Source organism: Takifugu rubripes, chromosome 22 (genome assembly GCF_901000725.2).
Source record: "Takifugu rubripes chromosome 22, fTakRub1.2, whole genome shotgun sequence".
Taxonomy (NCBI): domain Eukaryota; kingdom Metazoa; phylum Chordata; class Actinopteri; order Tetraodontiformes; family Tetraodontidae; genus Takifugu; species Takifugu rubripes.
Genome location: NC_042306.1, coordinates 7,539,882 through 7,563,237, shown reverse-complemented (window position 1 = coordinate 7,563,237; position 23,356 = coordinate 7,539,882). Strand labels below are relative to the sequence as shown.

Sequence of the window (23,356 nt, the reverse complement as noted above, 5' to 3'; positions counted from 1 at the left end):
GCTTTACATTAAACCTTTTTTTTTTTCTACCTCCATTGTCCCGAATGGTGAAGTTGCTGCGGTAAGTTCCCTCAGGAGCCAGGCTGAAGAAGAATTTGTGTCCAGCAGATGGCTCATCAGCATCAACTGCACTCACTGTCTGGATCCTCTGTCAAACACACCGCAAATTATATTAAAAAAAAGAACTTTATAAAAAGGGTATTAAAATGTTATCTTTGGTAGGCAATAAATTTTGATATGTCTAAGAAAATTTAAATGTATGTTAACCTTTTTGGCACAATTTATAGATAAATTTTTAACCACTCCACTCGGTTCATCAGTCTCTCAGATGAACTCTATTAATCTAATCCTGCTCTTCCTCTCCTCAGTCCATTCCTCAGAAGTTTTAAACCACTGTGAAACCAAACACACACTCACTGTACATGAAGTTAAACAATGGTGAGCAATGAGCTTTTCATTTTATTATTGATGCGACTAAAACACTGATAAAGTTGAAATAAAACAAAAAACAGTTGAATGTGTGCACCATGTCACAATGATGTGAATGAGTTTATATAATCATGTATTAATAATAATCTCCATGTCCCCCACCCCATTTCCTCTCTCCTACACAAACACACATTACTCCGAAACTACACATCAACACTGATCTGTCAGGAACCAGATAAGAACCCAAATGGGACACACGAGTCTGGCTGAACACCGCTTTATTGTCGGACACATACAGACAGGATTCTCCGGGGAGCGAGCAGAACAGAATAGTCGTGGACAGGCAAGGTCGAGATCGGGCAGAAGCCAGACAGAATTTACAGGGGAGCAGGCTAAACAGAATGGTCAGGAACAGGCAAGGTCGGAACCGGGCAGGCAGGCAAACAGGAATACGCTGGAAAGTCATCGGGAACAAATAACGATCTGGCAGGGAGCAGGTGTGCCTCCGGGGTTTAAGAAGAGTGCTCATTAGAGTCCTGATGCACAACAGGTGTGTGGGGCTAGGCGACTTACGGGTATGATTCAAAATTAAACCCAATTCTATCCCAATCTTTAAAACCACCTATTTACAACTCTGGTTCAATTGAATCTGAGGCAAACCAGATAGTATAGGCATATGCACATGCAAGTGGGAGGCAGAAGAGGCATTTAAGTGAGGAAAGCTGATGATCAACAGTGCAAATGTGATGAATGTCAGGATGATGTTATGCGTTAGCCTTCATAACATCAGCATACTGAGTTATATTTAACCTATTCTTCCTGTGATTACATAGGCAGATTAATTGTTGAACGACAGTAGATGAAAGATCCCTGCATGTGTGTAAAATCTTATTTATAATTCCTCAAGTGTGAAAGCTCTTAACAGATTATCTTGTCAGGCACAACAAAGGAAGAGATCAAGTGGCCTCCAGGAGCAAAAGCAATCTGCTTCAGAGCAGCAGAAAAGTGCATGAGTGTGTTTTAATCACATTAGCTGGATCCTATGCAGTACATCGTATTATGTGGTGTCACAGCTGAGTGCGGTTTCAACAATTATTGCATTAAACACTGTGAACTCTTCAAATTCACAGCCAATGAACATGACACAAAAAGTTGCTGTGTCACATTGGACAGCAAAAATCAATTAACAGACTAGAAGGGGACATAATTAAAAACTGTTTATCGGCATGTCGATACTTTTATTTGCACTTTGGCTGTGTGACAACAAACATGACGTGACTGTCATTTATTCTATTTAAAAAAAGAGGAGAGCTCCGCTTCTATTCATTCATGGGGATTAGCAGCTTATTTTATCCTGCTCTAATGGTCCCTATGATTCACAAATTCACAAATAAGCTGCTTGAAAATTCACAGCCATGCTGGGGAAAAGTGGCAGCAGCAGCAGTGTTTTGGGGTGCTTTCACACCTGTGTTTGGTCTCCGCCTCTGGGTTTTTTTCCACTTTAGATGCATGGAGGTCATGCAGGAGGTCCCGTGAATGGAGGAGGAGTGGTTCATATACTGTATGGCACAATCACTGCTTTTCATACAAGAATGGCAACAGGAGACAGATTTAAAGGGAACAGGGTCAGGAGAAGGATGCACAGGTATGATGTGAAAATAAAAACATAAAACACACGGAACACAGCAACATAAGGGATACTATGTCCTACATGTTAACACCATTTTTGGGGGGGGGGGGGGGGGGGGGGGGGGGGTGATTCCCTTGAGGACATCAAAATCAGTAAGTAAATATCACAAAGATCAGGAAACTACTGATACAGTAGTAAAAAAGTTAGTCCATGCATTTGTTACTTCCAGCCTATTGTAATTCTTTATCATCAGGGTGTCCAAACGACTCTTTAAGAAGCCTCCAGGTGATCCAAAATGCCACAGCTAGAGTTCTGACAGGTATTGACAACATAGATCACACTATACTCCACTACTCGCTCCATCCTAGCCGGAGGAGTTAGTGACATCTTTTAATCCCAGTAGACCGCTGGTTTACTTGTGGTCCCCAGAGTCTCTAAAGATAGAATGGGGGGCCCGGCTCCAGGCTGACTCCATCTCTCCTTTTAAGATTAGACTTAAAACCTTCCTCTTTGAAAAAGCTTATTTTCAGTAATTTTGTAGCTCCAGTTATTATCCTAGACAGACTAATTATCATATTTAGAGGGTCGTCTAATTATTAGGTTAACACCTTAGTTATGCTGCTATAGACCGAGGCTGCTGGGGTCCAGAAACATGATCACCTGACAGGCCTCTGTCACCTCACTGGGTCATGGTCTCCTCTCCTCTCCTCCTCACCGAGTAGATCAGTGATGTTATTTCTTGTGTAGTTTTTCTGCTTCCCCCCCCCCCCCCCCCCCCTTTCTTTGTATCCATCGATAGGTATTGCTGCCTTCATAGCTGTATGCTGACCTTCTGACCTCAGACCCCGCTGATCCACTCAACTCCTACACCAGCACTTTGTTATAATGTATTTCCATGACCTCTGCCTATTCTCTCCTCTCCCTGTCGTCCTCCCCCTTCTCCTCTTCTCTCTCTACCCAGCCGGCCATCAGCAGGCGGGTCCCCCTACATGAGCCTGGTACTGCTCAAGGTTTCTTCCTGTTAAAGGGTAATTTTAATATAAATAAAAATTGACTGATTGATTGAAGTGAAGATTGAAAGAAAGCCAAACATTAACCATTAGAAATTCAGCTATGGTCTTCGGTTTCAGAGACTGTCCTAACGACGACATGGAAATAGCCGAGATTTTTCTTTATTTGATATTTCTATATGCTGCTGTATATGCTAAGTGTGAGTTCAAAGGTCCCTGGATTGATCTCCATGCTAACTAAAGCTAAACCCTCTGAGTTTTGAATTAAAGTTGTAGCTCCTACAGTTGTGTGGAAGAGCTGCTCTTTATCACCCCCCCTCCCCACACACACACACACACGTCCGTCAGCTGTAGCACAGGAACCAACAGAGTGAGGACAGGGCAGAAGAGAAGATTGCAGCAAATGTGTGCATTGCTTTGAATTATAAAAGTCCCGTAGATGCATGTTAAAGATGGGAAATACCACTGAGCTGTGTGAATGTTTACGTGCTGTAGGTAAAAAAGCAAACAGACGCTTCAGGGCAATGTTAACATAGTGGGTTCAGACATGAGAGAGATAGCCTGTTTTAGTTATCTTCATTTCATTTGAAAGTTCTGCAAACATGTGAAAAACCAGAACCCCTGACTTCAAACAAACACACTGTAAACACACCTCGAGGTTAACTGGACTTCCTACTGTCCGGAACACTGACTTCCTGCTTTTGCAATAACCCCGCTGCACCTCAGGTTTCCAAGGCAAAGTCAGATTATCAGCCACATTTCATGTGTGCTCACTGATAGTCTGACCTTTCAATGATGGACTTACACCCTGTCTGCATGGCTGCTTGTGTTTGTTGACCACAGGGTATTTTTGGTATCTAGCAGTGTTCTAAGTGACTAACAGACAGAGAACCAGACAGACAAACAGACAGCTACCTGGCCAGCTTTTGTCCTCTCACAGACAAAGGTTTCGTACACAGTTGCGAATGTGGGAGCGTTGTCATTGACGTCCAGCAGATGGATGAAGACAGAAACATGGCTGCTCTGGCGAGAATTATCTGCAGATCAAACACAGAGAAATCAGCCTCACCCTATTCAGCAAACCCCTCGCACACTGTGGCACATTTAAGGCACTACAATAAAGGAGGAAATTTCATGAAACAAACCAAAAAAAGATCAAAACAGGAAATACACCATTCCTTCTGAACTGCTGATGGGATGCTGCTCCCCTTTTGAACCTCATTCTTGAACAAAATAATGTTGAAAAATATGTTCATATAATCAGCCACCATCAGCCAAACTGCCCTGCTTACTGGTGAACTTCCACCACATCACACTGATTTGATTGTTCATGTACTTGTGTGGAAAGAGGTGTGAGCCTCCATATCTTTTGGTAACAAGCTGCATTTTGCAGTGACACATAAATACCACAGGTGAAATGAGAGGAGTGAACACAAATCATTTTCAAGACCTGTGGTGTTATTTCCTCAGGAGGTGTTCAGGTGGCTGGAAAAATATAATCACTTCCAAACAGTCAAAATCACTTTCTAAGCAACTCAAATTCTACTCTCCTAACATAGCTAAAAATACCTGGCTGTTGAGAAGAAAATAAGTAAAAACATCAAATAATTTTAATAAGTTTCTATGCAATGCAGTCTCCTTTCTCTAGTTTTAACCTTTTAACATGTCTTTTCTGGTGACTTCATTTTTCAACTGCTTAAAACTCCTTCTGTAACCTCCGAGCACAAATATGCAGGAATTTATAGCTGCAGGATTTTGTGTTTGAAATGACATTCATGTCTGTCCACAACAAACAAAACATCAAGGCCATCAATTCATTTCAAGATGGAAAACCAAAATGATACTTAAATTCTGGTCAAGGACTTCTGTAAATGTTGCAGCGGGATGAAAAAAAAACTGATATTGTGCAATCATTAAAAAAAGTGGGTTGTTTTAGAAAACATAAATGACTGATTCAAATCAAACCAAAGAGGGATATTCATTTGAGCATCATACAGTTAAGACTGCAGCTGGGTTGGATGAGGTGAAATTAGCCTGAACCTGGGCTAAATGTCACTTTCAAAGGCAGAAATAACCATTCAAATATATTTCTTCCAGAGTTCTGTGCATTGCCTTTTGCTGTATACATTTTTCTGCAAACAGCCCCCCCCCACAGACTTACGTAGTTCAATGGCAATCACTGAAATATTGTGCCATGCAGCCTCCTCTCTGTCGAGGCTTTTGAGTAGGAACACGGAGCCGTTCTCTGGATGGACATTAAACAGGTGGTCCATGTCAGTGCGGCGGTCGATAGCGTACCTGCAATGAAGATGAGAGGGAGCAAGGATACTGTGAGTTGGTGGATTGGATCAACTACATTTACCTTTTTCCCCAGCAAATATGATTAAATGGGGACATGCAAACAGAATACAAGCACGACTGCAATTTATTCACTTGTGCTTTGTATGTTATATTTGGGTGAGGCCTGCCTGTCTGCAGATGCAATCATGTTCTTTATGGAAGGAGATGCAACTTTGACAGGCAGAAAAAGCCAGAAGCAAGAGGCATCGCGATTCCATTATCTGTGAAGTGCTGTGAATCTCTGAATAGCTGCATTCAGCAGCAACTAGTTCAAAAACAGAGAGAGTCTGCTGATAGTGGAAGAGCTTTTCAAGTGGATGGGATGTTTGCAACATGCTACAACAAATGAAATTAGAGCAAAAGAGCATCAATAGATCAAATCATGGCAAAATCAAAATTGGACATAATTTGACCTAAATTTGGTCAAAATCATCTTCATACAAACACACATGTATGAACACATCAAGGAAATTTAAAAACAATGCAGGAATCAAAATTCATTTCGATTTTGCCATGATTATAATCTAATGATGCTGCAGCGATCTCTTTTCCTCACATTTCATTTTGCGTAGTAAGTTGCAAACATTCCATCTACTGAAAAGCTCTTCCACTGTCAGCAGACTATTCACTGAGCTCTCTGTTTTTGAACTAGTCACTGCTGAATGCAGCTATTCAGAGCTTCAATGCACTTCCCAGATAATGGAACTGTGATGCGTCTTGCTTCTGGCCTTTTCTCCCGCCTGTCAACGCTGCATCTCCTTCTGTAAACGAACATGTTTGCATCTGCTGGCTTCACTACTTAAATATAACATCAAACAGCTTTTAATTATGCGTATCCAGATTTACTTTTTCCCCCCCACATAGAAATATGGTCATCCGAAACCAAACGGGACCTCGTTAACGCATACACAATCAAAATTGGAGCACGCTCAGCTTTAAAATAATTCACTGACACAACAAATGTGACAATACATTCACATGCACAATAAAAACTGTGCATATGTTTGCATGTGTGTGTGAAAGAGATAGTTAATTATTTTTAAAAGCATGGCACTTTTAATTGAAACCTAGATCTCCTTTCAGGGTGTCAATTGCCCCATTGTCTGTAGTTCCCCACTGATGCATGGTCTATTCTGCCCGTCTGCATCTGCAGTCCCTTGATTTCTACATTTGTGAGCTTTTCAATAAACTTTTACTATGCTTTAATGTCCGGAAGACTTCAAATTAGTGTAACACTTGTGAGGCTTCTGATCAATGCTTGTTAAATCACAGGGCAATACAGCAGGGTTTCGGGGCTTCATTTTGTAAACATCAAAAAATTCCCAGGGCATGGTGACACCGTTAGAGTAATGGACAGTTACCAGCAGCAGAACAGCAGAGCTCAAGCTCTCCTAATGCCAAGTATCAATATAAAGAGTATTGCAGTGAGGCAGTGGGATTTATTCCCCGGCCCGAAGGTACACTCTTCTTTTATACACAGCAACTCTCATGCATTGATCACCAAACGTGTTGTCTTTTAATGTCAGTGGTTGATTAAAAAAAAAAAAAAAGAAAAAAAAAAAAAAAAAAAAAAAGAGTGGGCATGATTATAAACAGACAAAAGCATATGATTTTATAATGAGAAATGTGTGGTAGTCTCTATTGTATGCAGACGTATTGGTGTCTGTCTGTATTCACTCAGCATTTCACCATTTTTTAGTGCTTCTGGCCAGAGATTCTGTAGCAAATAAAAGTGTGTGGGGAGAGGAAACCTCCGAATAGATTCTACATGTTATTTTATTAAAAAGACACAGCTATAAAAGGTGCTTGTATACAGTAGAGGTCTTTGCCTTACTTGACAATGCTGCGTGCTCCATCGGGGTCGATTGCGCTGACTGATCCTAAAGCTGTGCCCACAGCAGCATCCTCCTTCACTTCCATCAGATAACTATCTTTGTCAAACAGCGGTGGCTCGTCCTCATCCTCCACTGCAATGCGAACTGTGGCCATATCTTTGGAGCCAGCCGACATGAAGCGTGGGTCAATCTGGGTGTTCTGGACTTGGATCTCGACTGTGTATGAAGGTTTTTTCTCATAATCTAAAGGCTGTTGAGATAAAGACAAAATTATTACACATGATATTACTATTACTGCTGCTTGTATCATCCTTGAAATGTATTTTTTGGATGTGAAAACCTACAAAAAGATATATGGAACATATGGCTCAATTTGACGGTAAAGATAAAATGAAAATATGAAAACAGCCTTGCCGCTTTAATATGTGTAGATATTGTGCTCGGCGTGCATTATGCTGACAAAACAAAATATTTTCCAAGGCTTGCATAATGTGACTATGAACAAAATAATTTCTAAGAAAAAAAAATTGATTGTACATCAGTAAATATTCATAGAGCAAGGACTCACAATTAATTTCTAATAACACCAGGGGTATTAAAAAGGTGCAGCACTGCACTGTGCTGTGCTTGCCTGCTGAAAAGGCAAGGACTTGGGGTTTTGAGGTGGAGATGAATAAGTTTAATTTGGATGCTTTCATCTGTCAAGCATGCTCAGGCTTTGCATATTTAACAGTATGAGCAAAATAGACTACACAGGCAGGGTCCTAATGAGCTGACTGTGGGATCTGCTGATTCACTGCTTTGGAACTCATTTAACCAACATGTGAGAACTTTCATGCAGCAAGAAAATATTCCAAAAGTTCTTTTTATGTTATGATACATCACATGCATGCAATTATTCTTATATCTTTTAAAAGTGGTTGGCGATGGTGGTCAGAGGAACAGAGTCTGGCAGACTTTTGCAACATGAAATCACAATGCTGGCAAACCCCAAAATTCATTAAATATTTAGTTCTTGACTAAGAAAAGTTCCCACATCTATGTCTTATGTGATTTATAGGTATCTCTGAGAAGAAGTCATTTATTTGTGGCTAAACACCAAAAATCAACATTGGTTTACTCAAAGATCACTTAAATCCATCTTTGGATGTTCAATTAAACTTTGGATAACTATGACGTGGATGAATGAGAATCTGCACAGGCATTTATTGAACAAAAAATATCAACCAGAAATGTGTATCATTTCACATCTACCACCATTTTGAGGAGAGTCCTTGATAGTTTCACTGGTATGTCTTCGATCATTGTCGTGTTGCAGGGTCCAGGGTATCTGATGCTACCGCATCCAAGAGGCATAAATTGTCTGAGGTCCAGCATGTCCTTTGTTCTGGTGTCCAAATTGTCAAACGTCAGTCTGGTCTCCATGTTTATCCAAGAGTTTCCTCAAAATCCTCCCATAACAGTTTAAATTTCTCTTTGTGATTATAGAAGCATGTCTACATCAGCAGTTGCAAGAGCTTGCTGGATGAAATTTTAGAGGTTTTAGAGACTTCCCTTAGCATCTTGAGGTCTGCTCTTGGGCTGACTTGCCTGGACATCCAGACCTGGAAATGTGGGCAGTTGTGTTGAATTGCCTTCTTCCTGGATGGCAGAATGGCTGATTTGAAATTTGTTTGAGATCTTTTTAAATCTCTGACCAGACTCAAATTGCTCTATTCTTCCCTCCGATGGTCTCAGGCAGCTCCCTCCATCTCACCATGGTGTTCACGCTCACTTCGACAGTCAGAAACTCAAACTAAATGTCAGATGTTTAAAGTCAACAAGCGACCTTCAGTACGCTGATTAACCATGTTCTGAACATACACAGGCACCAAACAACTGTGCATGATTCTATTTTGAATGGAAATAATTGTGGGGGTGATTATTCCTCTCCAGGAATAGCATTTCAGCAGAAGTGACATTTTAAAGAGTATTTTCCTCAGTTTTAATTGAGTAAAATTGCTTGAATCTGTCAGTAATGTAAAAAAATAAAAATACATTGCATATTGAAATGAATTCACATTTCTGGCTTCAATAGTGTAAAAATATTATTGCATGTGAATGTAATTTTCAACAGTCATGAAGTCACGCAAAAGCAATTAAGATTCTTAATATAGTCATTAAACTGCTCCGCATTCCCAGTCTTACCTTGCTGACAGTGATGACTCCCTCCTGGGTTGCTTTGTCAGTGAAGATATCAAATGTATCCAAGCCGTCTCCACTGACGATGGTGAAATACATTTCAGCATTCTTCCCGACATCCTTGTCAGCGGCTCTAATTCGCCCCACTGGGGTGCCAGATTTGGATGACTCAGGAACTCTGAACTGATAAATGCCTGGAAAATGCAAAAATATATACGGCTGAGTCACAGCACGGTGTAATGTAGGCAGGTAATGTATGCAGATGTCTTAGTTTCTTTTGGCTGCTGTGTGGAACTGCAATTTTTTTGAGTTGTCAAAAGCAGCAAAGCTCTCAGATGAACTGCTTTGTGGCTAATCCCAATTTTGGTCAGATTGCAGCAGGCGCAGTGCAATATGGAAGAAAGTCCACTGTCAAAGGCTGCTGGAGTTTCAAACAATAAAAAAAAGCTTAAACAGTCTTCATCCTGTGTTGCTGGTAAAACACAGTATTATCAATAACGGAAATTTTAAAATTATAAGTAGTGGAATAAATTCCCCAGCAAATACAAATAAACGCAGTTTGTCTCTTGGCTTACGAGAACAGAGGGTTAATTTGCGTATTGTACAGAATCACTGACAATCCAAAAGGGATTCAGCCATTCGACCAAAACTCCATGCGTGGTGGCCCAGCATCCAGGCTGGCCGAGGTCAGCCCACTGCTGCCCTAAAGATGCTGAGTATCCGGGGGTTAATTGTGCCATTTTCCCAATGATCATTGTGTTTCAAGGCAATGAAAAAAGCTGTTCTGTGCAGTCCTGCTAAGCTTCAATGGATAAATGCATCAGTGCTACAGGAATGCACGAGAGGTTTCAAAATGAATCAGTTGACATGTGATAAGTAGCTGATTCTGAACAAATTTAATCTTCAAGATGACAGTGTCCCAACACATTTGTAGTCGGAGAAATGTTAGCGTGTCAGTACATATTAGACCATTAAATTTGTGACATTTTAGGGGAAGCTGGCTACTCTTATTCTTTCAGAGAAATCACCACTGTTACAGCTACAACAGGGTGGTCAGATGAACCGGACTTCCATTAGCACCATGACATCATTTGAGGGGGGTCACTGTGAGGACTTGGGAGGCGACACGCTCACCACACGAACATGCCCCGAGGCACTGGCGACAAGACAGTCCTCTTGGACTGCCGGCGATTAGGAGGCAGCGTCTGCCCCTCACAGGTCCATTGGCGAGTCCCCAACCAGACGCAGTCCCCCTGGACTGCGGGGAACTCGGAACACCGGTGAGTCCTCAACCCGCAGCAGTCATCCAGGACCGGCGAGGACTTGGGAGTCCGGCGCGACACAGGCACCACACGAGCGTGCCCCGAGACACTGAAGGCAGAGGCAGTCGTCCTAGGCTGCAAGGGGAGCAGGAGCGGTCCTCCAGGAGACCAGGAACAGGAACAGGAGCGGCCCTCCAGAAAAACCAGAAGCTTGGGGACAGGAGCGGCCCTCCAGGAGACGCAGAGCACCAACACACGACAGGGGAAGCGACCAAACAGTTTTACCACGAACAGACACCCTACCAACACCAGGGAACCCGAACCAACACCAGGGAACCCGAACCAACACCAGGGAACCCGAACCAACACCAGGGAACCCGAACCAACACCAGGGAACCCGAACCAACACCCACACTAGACAACCGAACACACTCCCCACACAAACAGCCAGGCACAACCTGCTTAAATAGGCAGCAAGATGTAAATTGCCTACAGGTGCGCCCGCCTGCAGTGCCAGCTGCACCCAATTGTTCTCAACACCACACCCTGCAGGCCAAAGACAGACACAAACCAGAATTCCCAACAACTGTGGGCCAGTCATGTCTTTAACACAATCTTACTTTGGAATTATCCAGTGGTGTAGTATATAGTACAGTATCATAAAGAAGCAAATGTAATGTTCCATAAACATGTTTATGTAACAGCAGATTATCATATCAACTTTATTTCTTAAGTCATGGCAGAGCACTCAAGGTGAGGATATTCGCTCTCTGCGTTTTGTCAAACCTCACGGTTGTGTTTCCCATTTTAAGAGTGTTGACTTAAGCGGTACAAAGATGTTAAATGTAAACGAGAACAAGTGAAGCATTTCACTTTTAGAAATGCACCCCATTCTGCGGTATAATACATGACTTTCTCACTTCCCTTCTGAGTCAACATAAAAATTCTAGGGCAGATTACACTAATGCTCGTGTATGTGTGCTATGATGTACAGACACCAAACACAAAAATATAAAACATGAAGTTTTTCTTTCATGCAGTTGAGTAATTGAATGATCCTGTCTTTTAGTGTCAGTAACCCACTACCTCGTCATTTGCCCAGCACAGGGATTCGTCTCAAGTAATCGCTCAAAAAGTCTCTTAGAATTGTCCCTTTAGGCCTGGTTTTAGTCTGTTTAATCCTCTTTGTGTTTCCTGTCAAATGTAGACCTGTGAGACCTTCACTGGGATTAAAAGATGCACAAAGCCGGAACATCACCTGAGCTGCTGAGAACTGACAAACAAATTGACTTTGTGCAGTCTTTTGAAAATACAGTCTGATGGTGTGACTAATATCTCGAAGCAAATGGATTGACCACTGGTGTTGACAAAAAGACCAAAAGATGGAGGGAGTTTACCTTTAGAGATGATGGAAGTATCAATTGTAAATGTAGAAATGGGAGAGTTCTAAAGGCTTTAACTTCAGAAAGCATGTTAAACAGGCAGCAAGACGAAAGAAAGCATTAGAAAAGAAGCCGGGCATTGTGATGATGTGCATCTGTCAGACTATCATGAACAAAGCCTCGGGATTTGATACATCCTTTTGTTCTCCTGTACAGGTGATAAAGCTGCCTTTTGCAGGGATGACATGGAAACTGCAGTTTTCTCCTTCCTCAGCAATCTGAGATTAGGTGGAAAATGATGAAAGACACAAAGGCAGGCCATTTCTAGAATTTGTAGAAAAAAGTGTGAATGTTGCACTGATCTCCTCAATTAACTCCAAAGTTGTTGTCAGATATCATTTTAATTTGCTGCTGCAGATTCTTAAACTGAATTTATTAACCAAATGTCCACCCTCTATATACATCTGCAGTTTTGCTTGTGAAACCCCAACAATGCTGAAACTCGATTGGTGGAACACGCTTGCAACGTTCCACATGTTACTCTAGTTAACCTTTGCAAATATGCTTATTTAATTTTAATGAGACTCAGTTTGTTTATATTTTGATAATTTGGAAAATGTAGCAAATAAAAAGAAGCTAAGAGAAGAAGCTGCATGATCAGTTCCATGCTTTCAGCACATTCGCAGAGGAAGAAATTTGGTGACTTTTATCACTCGCCATACATCATTTCCTGGAAATGGTGGTGCTAAAGAACTTATTTCCAGTTTCTGTTTGAGTCCTCAAACTTTTGGTCTTACGTGATGCTCACGACAGATTTTTTTCTCAACCTGTAAATGTTGAAAATGATAGATTTAAGCAGGGATTCATCACATTCCAGTCAGATGGATACTTCCAAAAAATAAATCACAACCTCACTGTCAGCGTCCCCTCTGAACCCGCTGCTCTCAGATCATTCTTTGATAAGAAATCATAATTGAGGTTCATCCTGGTGCAGTTCACAGTTATGCTGTAGCTAAATTTAAGGAAGTGACCCCTGTGTCAACCCCGAGACCACCAAGTGTTTGTACCATGATTATAAACTGAAACCTGCTGAAGGTCCACCAGCCTGACTGTGAATCACTCTGATAACAATAGAAAACTAGAGGCCATTTGCTCCTTGTTATAATTCACAGATTAGAACCCTCAAGCAAAAAAAGGCAGATTGGAAAGAAAGTGGTTTTCTTCCAAAATAAAAGGTTACCATCCAGCCTGGAGGGACAGTCTGATAGCTTGTAAGAAAGACCCTCCATAAGGCAGAACTGCCTTTTATTCTTTTCTAATTTAGGAAAACAAGAACAACCTTCACTAATTTTATTACTTGAGACATCATGAGAGCCATCACGAATGAAATTTTAACTATTAGAGGAAAAAGAATCAGGCCCTTAAACTCACCAGAACTCACAGAAATTTTGGTGAAGTCTTTTCTAATTCGTAGATCCACATCTACCACATGTCTCTTAGAGCCCATCTCAATGATCTTAGTGAGGGATATTTTTCCCTTGATTGGCAGGTCCGTTCAAGGCCAGATTATTTTTTCTGGAGGAACAGGAAGCTGACCATTGCATTAAAAAATATCACTTGATCCACATATATCAGTTAAATTGTTAGCCAATGACTATCCCTTCATCTCTATAGATCTTGAGAAGGTGGTGGTGACCACCTGCAGAGAAAAAAATCTATTTCAGTCATTTCATCATAGTGCAGAAACAGTACCTACAAGGTCCTCAGAGGCCAAGCTCCATTATATCTGGAGAGGCTCTTAGCACCAGTTCATCCCATTAGACTACTCTTCTCTCAGAATGCTGGTTTACTTGTGCTTCCCAGAAACAATATCAGTAGAATGGGGGGTGGGGGCCTCTGAAGAATACAGAGGCTTCCTCCTCTCCTCTCCTCTCCTCTCCTCTCCTCTCCTCTCCTCTCCTCTCCTTATCTGTCCTCATCTTTCTCCTTCATCCACCCATTCATCAGCAGGAGGCTTCCCCCCAATATGAGCCTTGTCCTGCTCAGTTTCTTCCCATTAAAGTTTAACACAGTTTAATGCAGTCATCATTTTTTGCACCTAGAAATAATGTTTTAAAAAGATCCTATATCAACAAAGTTCATTTGAATTGAGAAGCTGTAACAAAACACAATGTATTTTATTCTGATTGTATTCTGCCAAATACCGTTTCAAATCTTGTAAATGATACTAACTATAGTGATACCACAGCACAAAAAATTACTTAAAACTTTCAAAGGATGTTTTTTTTTTTAAAATGACAGCTAAGATTTTAAGAAAAGACCAGGGGACATACATCCATGAGAAAATACCACTGACTCAAATGTTGGGGAGTGTCTGTGATCTCTACTCACTTTCCTGCAGGAGATTGTGTTGCCTCCTGGCTTTGAGGAACTAAACTAAATCTCAAGATGAGGAGAAATTAAATGTCAACAGGACCAGGGAGCACGTAATTGCAGCAGACACATTAGTAGAATCATCACAAGATATATGTAATTTAATTTAAATCTGAAAGCAGGTTTTTTTTTTTTTTTTAACATACAAGTCCATACATCCAATTAACTCCAAACTGGCATTTTCAGATAGGTGGCCTTCTAATTTGCCTGTTTCATTTTACCAGTTGATGATTTACCTGCAACGCGAAAAGAATTGGTCACATAAATAAATGGATGTGTCTGTGCACTTCATGTGGGGATTTAAAGAGATTAATGATGCCACATGCAATCTGCTCAGCATCCCAGCATTAGAGTAGCAAAGAGTAAATGACTGGGTGTTGAGGCTGGGTGGAGAGGAGGAACGACATACTAATACTGATGTCGCGGCTGTGATTAAAGGAGGCTGAGATGGAGAAGATGAGGAAAAACAACAACAACAGCTGAAGAATTGAAATCAGAGTGCCAGAAGAAGTGAGTGACTGTGAGAAAGTGAGTGAGGAATGAAGTGGATGAGTGGAATGACTGATCTGACTGAAGCCAATGGAGCAAAGAATTACTCACTGAGCCTAAACAGCCAAAACACTGCTGATAGTCAGATGTCACAAAGGCATCAACTGCGCCTGCATTCAGATCTCGGCTTTTACCAACTGAGGAACAAGAGTAACTGTGACAAAAACTAGTGAACCTCATGTCAGGAGTCATGGTACGAGAGCGTCTGCACACTACCAATTTATACTCATAATGGTGGAGTAAATATTTTTTTGAAATGTCATCTTGTGGAATGCCTCTCTGTGCGTGACTGCAGTTGCTATGCAGGCCTCACTGCACCACTACCTCAGACCCAATCCTTCAGCAGAGAAAACCCCAGTTGATCGGTAAAAAAAAACCTGATCTTTTCAAGTCTTTGAAGTTACTAAAACTATACTGAAAATACACTATCACAATATTTCCTTATCTCGAAAGACACCCTGCAGAATTACTTAAAAATGGGGGCGATAACTGGTGCAGATGACAACTTTCAGCCTTGTCCACGGGCCCATCCATCCACTCGTCCATCAACACAGTGACGATTGTTCACCTGATTAGTTCTTTTTAAGAACAACATTCAGACAACATTCACCCTGTGTGATTTCTGATATATAGCACATACATCTTAAAGACAAATGTTACAATTAAGAATGTACTAGTAAGGATGTGGTCATGCTCTACTTTCAATATTTGTCCATCTTTCATAACATGAACATGCTACAAAAGTAGCTAAATGCCAAACACACCATGCCTGACTGTTGTTGTTATGTATTTATACTTTTCGCTTCAGTTTCCACCTTGGACCAATTTGAAGGTGATTAAGAAAGTCTGAAGACAGAAATGTTTGTCTTTTCACAGAAACACTAGAAAGACTGCTCTGGAAATGCGAGAGTGAACACACACACACACACACACACACACACAAATGGAGTTGCAGACACAAGCGCACACAGGCATATAACAACAAATGCTCGTTAACGAGTATACTGTATGGGCAAGCTACTGGATGGTGCCAACCATGGTTCAACTCCATCGTGCAGGTTTGAGGTGCTTTTTCTCGCAGCTTAACCCATTTTTAAGCCTCCGTGCTTACATGATGACAGTTTAGTTAACATGTTTACATATATAACCAGATAACATCACTACTTTCAACAATAATTATTGTTGTCATGATTTTTGTAATGATTATTAATAATATAGTTTTTAACAGTTATCTGTTGCTTTTGGAGGTTTACTACTGTTGATTTTTCCCTTGCGTCTCTTTGATTACAGAAGAGTCTTTTAAGAATTTGAGGTGCAAATCCCACATGTTTACACAGAGAGTGTTCCTCCAATTTCAGGATTAATTAGGTTTCAATAATTAAAAAAATTGTAGGAATTTACACTACTTGGCTTGATTCTCTTTGAAGATAGAATGTACAATTTTTCTTTGGAAAAGGATGGTTTTACAAGGGCTGAAGTCAAAGATATGTCTTCTCTATGATAGCACAGCCTCAAATTATTAAAATTATTACAGTACTGCTATCAGCAGCTGCTACTTTAAGTCCCACGTTTTATGGCTCCACGTGGTGGCAATAATCATTTGACTTTATTTTAATATAGAAAATACATTTTCCAGCAGGATAAAATCCAGTGTTAAGACTAAAGCTATCTGTGCTGAGTAGGAGACCCACATGTTTTTGTGATCACGGAAAGACAAAACTTCCAGGAACTATACTGATCTTTCGATGATGAAGAACATAATGAGGACAGCACAAAGAAGAGCGATCAAATCAGCACAGGGATAACATCAAGGTACTGTAAGTGACTTTTACATTTCAATCTTTCTGTTCTGATAAACAAAAACAGCTCATTCAGACTGGTACAGCATCTGCGCTGAGGGCTGCTTGTGACACTCAGTCAAGAGTGCTAAAATTACATTTCAGCAAAGCATCATGCAGCATCTCTGTGTGTTGGGGCTCGTTCAGACCTCATTCTGGCCACAGAGTTACATCCTGCTACCACCAGACTGCTGGACACTGCAAGGTCTTAAACATTCAAAATGACCAAATTCTGCTTGGATGCTTCGCTGTCTGTTTCTCTCCATCTTTCCCAGCAGTTTACGCATTCATTCTGGCAGAATGGGGACCGTGCGGTGGCCGAAATCTTGAGTGCTGTGGTAACCTCTTCCAAACGGTCAGAAAGAGCCTCTCTACCAAGTTATGACATTTACTTGTCCAAATATAATCAACCTATTCAATGTTCATTCGCTGCTTGTGCTAGTTACATTCAAATTTAAAACTGTGGTTTCTGTCAGTTTCTATCTGGTTTCTAGGTTTGAAATTTATCACACTGCTACTGCAACTATGGTCTAACTGTTAACTGAAGGCAGTAGTTCACTGTGTGGCACTAACCTCTACAAGTTAATCAAGGAGGTGTGCTTTCCTTGTTAGTGCTCATCTGGAATAATTCGGGATAAATATGTTTTTCTGTACGATGATGATGATGATGATGATGATTGGGGGTGTGCTGATTTCACCTGCACTTGAACGGACAGGAGTCACTGCACTGACGACAGCTGCCACAAACCTCAATCAGTAAAAGGACTGATTAGGAGAGCTGCTTGCATAAGTAATAAGGCAGCCAGCAAGTGTAAAAAAAACAGCCATCCCTCTGTGCTCAGTCATCTCATCAATAAAGGCTGTAGCATGAGTGCTCATGTTTCAACACTAATTAGCAGGACCAGCAGGGCTGCAACATTACTGTGGAATCAAAGGTGATGCAGAAATTTTCTACATCATGTGTCATTCCTTGATATGTGCAAACATGCCCTCCACTGAAATCTCCTCTGTGTTCGCCTGCCTGTTTACAATGTTCCGGCTTTCCCTGCCCTGCGCTCCATTTCTACAGTATACTGTGTTATTTGGTGCAGAGCAGCAGCAGCAGAAGCAGCAGCATCTGAGGACTTGAAAGTAATCTTTGCTACATGGAATATACGGGGAAAGCAATTTAAACAAACTGCTTTTTCAATGTAGATTTATAAAATAACAAATACACGATAAAGGTTTAATGCCAGATGATTGCTGAATGGAATTAATGTTAATAACAGCCTTATAAAACAAACTGAATTGATTGACACTGATACTGCAAAAAATCAGCCACAAAAAATTTCAATATTGATACTGAACACAGTGCAGCAATATTATTTTTTAAGATAAGGAAAATACAAGTGTGGGGCACTGGAGAAACATCTTCTGTTGATAATTAAACTGCTTTCTTCTGCCTCTGAAGTCAATGTGTGTGTGTTTCAGCCTTTGTATGTGGCCTGACTGCTGTTATCTTACTTTGAGTGAAGCGTGGAGGGTTGTCATTCACATCTGTCAGGGTGATGTTGACCATGGTGGTCCCAGTCAGGCCCCCTCTCTGCCCTGCCATGTCTTTTGCTTCGATCACCACCTGGTAATTTTCTCTCTGCTCCCGGTCCATGTCACCAGGACCCAAAGCTGTCCGGATAACGCCTGTCAAAACAGATGCCACCACTCTTTTGATTGTTGTTCTTCATCAGACAAAACAGGTTGTAGAAGTAACGTTTGGATTTTATGAAAAGGTAATTTTGTTCTTGCTCATTGTTATTAATATAGTCATACATTTGTTTCATTGTACAACAAAATCAAATGTTAATGACTCGGACGATCACAGATTTACATGCTGGGATCTTGACATGTCTGATGTTGCTCTTTCATGCAGTTGAAAGTTTTAGTTTGAACTTCAAACTTCACTACCAAAAAAACTGAGTCGAAGCTTAAAGGTAATTTTCTCCTTTGACCTACAAAATAAGCAGATCCTGACTTAAAGCGACTTATCTGACTTCACACTTTTTGTGTAAACTACTATTGAAAGGAAAAAGGAAAGAAAACAAAAAAATACCTTAAATGTGACAGAAGAAAACAGGACATGATGCAGTTTGTTACGTTTGCCTGTCAAATACTAGGAAACAAATGTGCCAATGTTGACATCACAACACGCTGCTGTTGAACTATCAGGCTTTTCCAATGTGTTAAACAAATTTTCCTCACATTAATGTCAGACTTGACCTTTGCTTGAAACTACTTGTTCTTTTCCATACATGCAGTGACAGCAGAAGAGGAAATCATCCGTCTCTGCCTCTTTACTGACTCATAGCCCTGACTTTTCTTATTCACAGCAGACAGACAAACACATAAGCAGAGAGTGACATTATCTGCATGTGCAGATTATGTAAATGGTCAGCTAAATATCTCTGCAGAAGAGCTACAAAAGTTTCGACAGTAGCCCATTTGAGCTGCTGTCCTGGCTGAGTTTTACTGTAGCAGCTTTCAAAGCAATGTTTCTTAGTGTGGCATGAACAATACAGCGCAGAGCGTATAAGTGTATTTACTTTTCATTACCACCTCTTCCCAGATTGTTATGGATTAATGGGATATAGAGAACAAAGAACACCCAAATCCTGCCACCAGAGACACCAACGAGTCACTCTGTTTAAATTCTGATGTTTGCACAAAGATAAAAATGTCTAATGAAAATGCAGGGGTGCGAGCCGTTTCAGGTAAGTGCAAAGCAGAATGTGAAAGTCTAATCCAAATTTAATGGGAGCCACTGCTTGAGTGCAGCTTGTATTTGTCCCACAAGCTGTCGATCATGTCAACGCAACAATAGGAAAACCCAGTGCTTTGGTTTTGCGCTATTGAAGACATGGTATGCCATTTTGGAGGATAGTCATACATCAGTTTGAAAGTTTGACGTAAAGGCCGATGTCAACTTTCATCTCTGTGTCACAGCTGCGGGCAGTCATGCCCGTGAGCCGCTTCGCCCTGCACACCTGTTGTACATCAGGACTCTAATGAGCGCTCATCTTAAACCCCGGAGACACACCTGCTCTCTGCCAGATCGTTATTCGTTCCCAATGACTTTCCATCGTATTCCTGTTTGCCTGCCTGCCCGGTTCCGACCTTGCCTGTTCCTGACCATTCTGTTTTTCCTGCTCCCTGGTAAACTCTGTCTGCCTTCTGCCCGATCTCGACCTTGCCTGTCCCCGACTATTCTGTTCTGCTCGCTCCCGGGTGAATCCTGTCTGTTGTCTGTGTCCGACAATAAAGCGGTGTTCAGCCAAACTCGTGTGTCGCATTTGGGTTCTTATCTGGTCCCTGACACTCTGTGTGTACTGTATAAAGATGAAGGCCTGTGGTCTGTTCTGTTTAAACCCTGACATTTCCCAAAATGTCATTCTGATTTAAAGGGAACTGTGTGTGTGTGTGTGTGTGTGTGTGTGTGTGTGTGTGTGTGTGTGTGTGTGTGTGTGTGTGTGAACTGAACTTAATGCTAAATGTGCACAGCAGTAAGCATAAGTAGGCTAATAGTAAACTGCATATGAAAATGAACATTTTTTTAAATTTAAGGTGGGAGAATATCTCTTGTGCCTCCAATACATACTGTACTTCTTCATGTGAAATGTTCCAACTAAGAATGAATCTTTTCTCTGTATATCATAATTTTTTTCATGCTGTGCATCAATGTCATCCCTTGGAGATCACAGAAAATGGCCTTGTTTACATGCTCCTATTATTGAAGAACATTTTTTGATATAGTGAGGCATCTGCATTAGTGGACATATGTATGTATATGTATTTATAGGGACTTTGATTTATGAAAGGCAGAAATAATTGTGGAATTTACCTGTGTTTGGGTCAACAGAGAAGTAAGGGTGTCCCTGACTGATGCTGTAGACCAGTTTTGCGCTGTTGCCGTACATCCCATCATCGGCGTCCGTGGCAGTCACTTGGATGACTGATGTTCCTGAGATACAAGTTGACATAATTGTCACTGAACAATATTCGCAAGTGCTAGTTTCTCATCCAAATGAGCAACAAAGACGTTTCCTCACCGATGTCGGACCTCTCTGGCACAGTGCCCGTGTAAACCTCCTGACTGAAGTGAGGCTCATTGTCGTTGATGTCATGGAGCTTGATGATGAACTCTGTCTCTGGCTCCAGCTTCTGTCCCGTCCTCTTGTTGACCACTGTTGCTTTCAGGATATAAAAAGCCTTCTCTTCCCGATCCAGGCGGCGGGTGGCATGCAGATCACCATTATTCTCATCAATAACAAATATGGTGCCAGCTCCTTCACCAGACAGAACGTACTTGACCAAGCCGTTGCCATGGTCCTGATCAGACTGGAGCTGCAGATGGACACAAACGCAAGAGTTCCTCATTAATATCCTCTAAAAATAAACTATTCACAGAAAATTATCAGCTGTACTTTTTCCTTGTACTTTTGTTTTTGCTGATTCAGGTTTCTGTCATTGTCACTGTATTACACATGATGCAAATACACACAGATGTAAGTACATTTGTTTCCTCTGCAAATATCAATAATGAATGCTAAAATGCTCAACCCAATTTCCATTAACTATTTATATTGTGTTAAATTATTGGGTACATATTAATTTATAATAATAGTATTAGGGTCACTTTATTCTTGGGCATATTTTGAAAAACGCAAGGTTGAAAAAGAAATAAAATAGTACTGGGACATGGATAAAACACAACATGGGACAAAAATTTTACCATTACTTCTTTTAAACAGAAATCTTAATACACATCTGTATGCTTGATCATAATCAGTCTGATATACATCAAACGTGTTGGATCCTATATCCAGCTATTGCTAGTTACAGTGGTTTAAAAGCAGTCTTCTTGGTCAGTAGACAGCCTCAAGCAACTTTAAACTTCAGGTCATATACTACCATATATATTTACAGCAAAAGAAGCGATGCCTGGTTGAATGAAAACAGGATGATGTGGTCACCATGAAGATAACATCCTTACACAAGATGAATCAAAAGGACCTCAAATGACAGATTTGACAACTGACAAAAAAAAAAAACTTCAGAGAAACTGCACTTGGAAATAAGACACAGTTTGTACTGTTCCTGAAGGAGTAACCATCTATTGGATCTGCTGTGAGATCGGCCGCTTTTACTCCAACACGTGCAGCAAGAACCCGGCAGCACTCCTTCTCGTCTCTCGTCTTTGTCTGCATCTCTTGACCTAAACTGGCTTGTTGTTCACCTTTCTTCCCTTCATCCCTGGTTTACTCCTTGAGGGCAGGTACTTGGGTGAATACTTGATTATATATTATGCGTGCGTGTGTGTGTGTGTGTGTATGTGTGTGTGTGTGTGTGTGCGTGTGTGAGAGAGACAGAAAGAGGAAGACCAAGAAGCCTTTTCCATTTTGTTGCTTAACACAGTGCTGGTGGAAGAAGCTTCTTGAAATTATAGGCTATGAGACTTGTTAGGCCACCTATTTAATATTTAGTCGTATGAAAAATCTGCCACACATCTCATATTGTGTTTTTTACCTATTGATATATATCATAGAAACCGTTTACATTTCTGAAACTAAAGCTGTTCTATATCCAGCTTTGATTATATTTCAGAATAATGTATTCCAGTAACAACTTTAGAACCACTGACAGTTTCAGCAGATAACAGAGCTCAGCAGTGTATTCAAGATTTCAGATGGAAACCTAGCAACCTGTGGAAATTTCTGTAGATATGAAAACAATCAGCACTTCCTGTTTCCCCGCCACAGGACAAAATCTAACACCATCTCCAGCAGCACACCTTCCAGAAGTCATGGGTTTATCAGAAAAGAGACAAGTTTGGTGGTTGTCCAACAGACATCTTTGCAGTCTGTTACAGAAATCATACAAGCACGTGTTAACACCTGAAAGGGCAAAGCTGAGTGGCTGTGATTGCGTAGCTCAAAATCAGGGGTCACATAAACCTGATAAAAGTTCTGAGAACCAAGTTTATGTCACTGCAGGGGCCATCAGGGCCAGTGTAGCTCATATTCATCTTAAAATGGAGTCTTTTATCGGACAAAGAAAGTCGCACAATCTCAGTTTTTTGAGTACAAAACATGCAGGAGTTTCGGCTGCAGAGTAACTAACTAAACGCTGAATCTGCAATGAGCATTTATGCATCGACATGTCTTGTGAGTCTGATGACAAACATATGAGGAGCCATTATGTCCATGTGGACATGAGTTCCTGCAGAGGCACCTTTTAAGTATTCAACAGAAAATATTTTGCAGTTTCATCTGTTCAGGTACACATGTCACGTTTTAGTAGCCTCCACTCTAGTGCCATGCTTATTGCTTCACGCCGTACATCAAAACTGCATCTGTTCTCTTTAGCAATCAATAAAGGCAACATCCTTTCATCAATACAAGCAAAATTGTCAATGACAACAGCATCTATTAGCTATC

At 40.9% G+C, this 23,356-nt stretch overlaps 1 protein-coding gene across 2 annotated transcripts in view; it reads right to left on the bottom strand.

Annotated features, from left to right (window-relative positions):
* LOC101070706 (cadherin-6-like) overlaps window positions 1–23,356 on the bottom strand; it is a 50,445-nt gene that overhangs the window by 5,198 nt on the left and 21,891 nt on the right. For both annotated transcript variants that reach the window (XM_003975525.3, XM_011616353.2), the window contains exons 3-10: window positions 20,969–21,263; window positions 20,761–20,880; window positions 18,393–18,566; window positions 9,432–9,619; window positions 7,244–7,494; window positions 5,231–5,367; window positions 3,985–4,106; window positions 31–148 (exon numbers count right to left, since the gene is read on the bottom strand). In XM_003975525.3, coding sequence (XP_003975574.1) covers window positions 31–148; window positions 3,985–4,106; window positions 5,231–5,367; window positions 7,244–7,494; window positions 9,432–9,619; window positions 18,393–18,566; window positions 20,761–20,880; window positions 20,969–21,263 — 1,405 coding nt within the window. The remainder of the gene's footprint in view (window positions 1–30; window positions 149–3,984; window positions 4,107–5,230; window positions 5,368–7,243; window positions 7,495–9,431; window positions 9,620–18,392; window positions 18,567–20,760; window positions 20,881–20,968; window positions 21,264–23,356) is intronic.